This window comes from Varanus komodoensis, unplaced genomic scaffold (assembly GCF_004798865.1).
Source record: "Varanus komodoensis strain SLA01 unplaced genomic scaffold, ASM479886v1 scaffold71, whole genome shotgun sequence".
NCBI lineage: Eukaryota > Metazoa > Chordata > Lepidosauria > Squamata > Varanidae > Varanus > Varanus komodoensis.
The window spans coordinates 2,034,949-2,035,626 of NW_025336360.1; the positions used below are offsets into that span (position 1 = coordinate 2,034,949).

The 678-nt window shown below is 70.8% G+C and overlaps 1 protein-coding gene across 1 annotated transcript in view; it reads right to left on the reverse strand.

Moving 5' to 3' along the window:
- Nucleotides 1-678, reverse strand: part of YBX1 (Y-box binding protein 1) — an 11,147-nt gene extending 10,469 nt beyond the window's left edge. The window contains 1 exon segment of the mRNA XM_044452312.1: nucleotides 93-678. Coding sequence (XP_044308247.1) covers nucleotides 93-678 — 586 coding nt within the window.

Genomic DNA, 678 nt, shown 5'->3' on the forward strand with positions numbered 1-678 from the left:
GGGGGGGGCTGCTCCCTTGCTCCGGGCTCGCTGGGCTCCGCTCTCCGCTCCCGATACCGATCGAACTGGCCACAATGGCGGCGCGCACTCGCTAGCCACCCCGCAGGCGCCGCCCACCGCCGCGCCGCCATTGGCTTGCGGCCGCTGCCTGTCAGGCGCCGCGCGCCGCAATTGGGCCCCCGCGGCGGGCGCTAGTGTTCGGCGCAGCCTCTGTGGTCCGTGCTGGCCGTCCGTCAACGGCCTCGCCCGCCCATTGGCGGACTGGCTCCGTTCCTTTCTCTCGCTCCTTTTCCCCTTCTTGACCCCGCCCCGTTGGAGAGCTCGAGGCTCGGAACGCCGGGAGCACGGCGCGGGGCCCTGATTGGCCCGAAACGCTGCTGGCTCCGCCTTCCTGGGACTGGCGCAGCCAGGAAGCGCGCTGCTCTGCGAGGAGACCACGTGGCCGAGGCGGCGTGTGCCAGGCTTGCTCGGGGCCCGTCGCCGGCAGGGCTTGTGCGGCGAGCCGAGCGGGAGAAGCCCTGCAGCTCTGTAGCCCGAGCCCAGTTGGCTGCTTGTGGGGCTGGGAATGCGGGCCATCGTTCTTTCCGCCCCGCGTCTCAGGCGGTCGCAAGGATCAAGAGTGCTAACTATCCCCGTACGGACGGAAAAAGTGCCCGGGGATTTCCAGGCGTGCCGCAT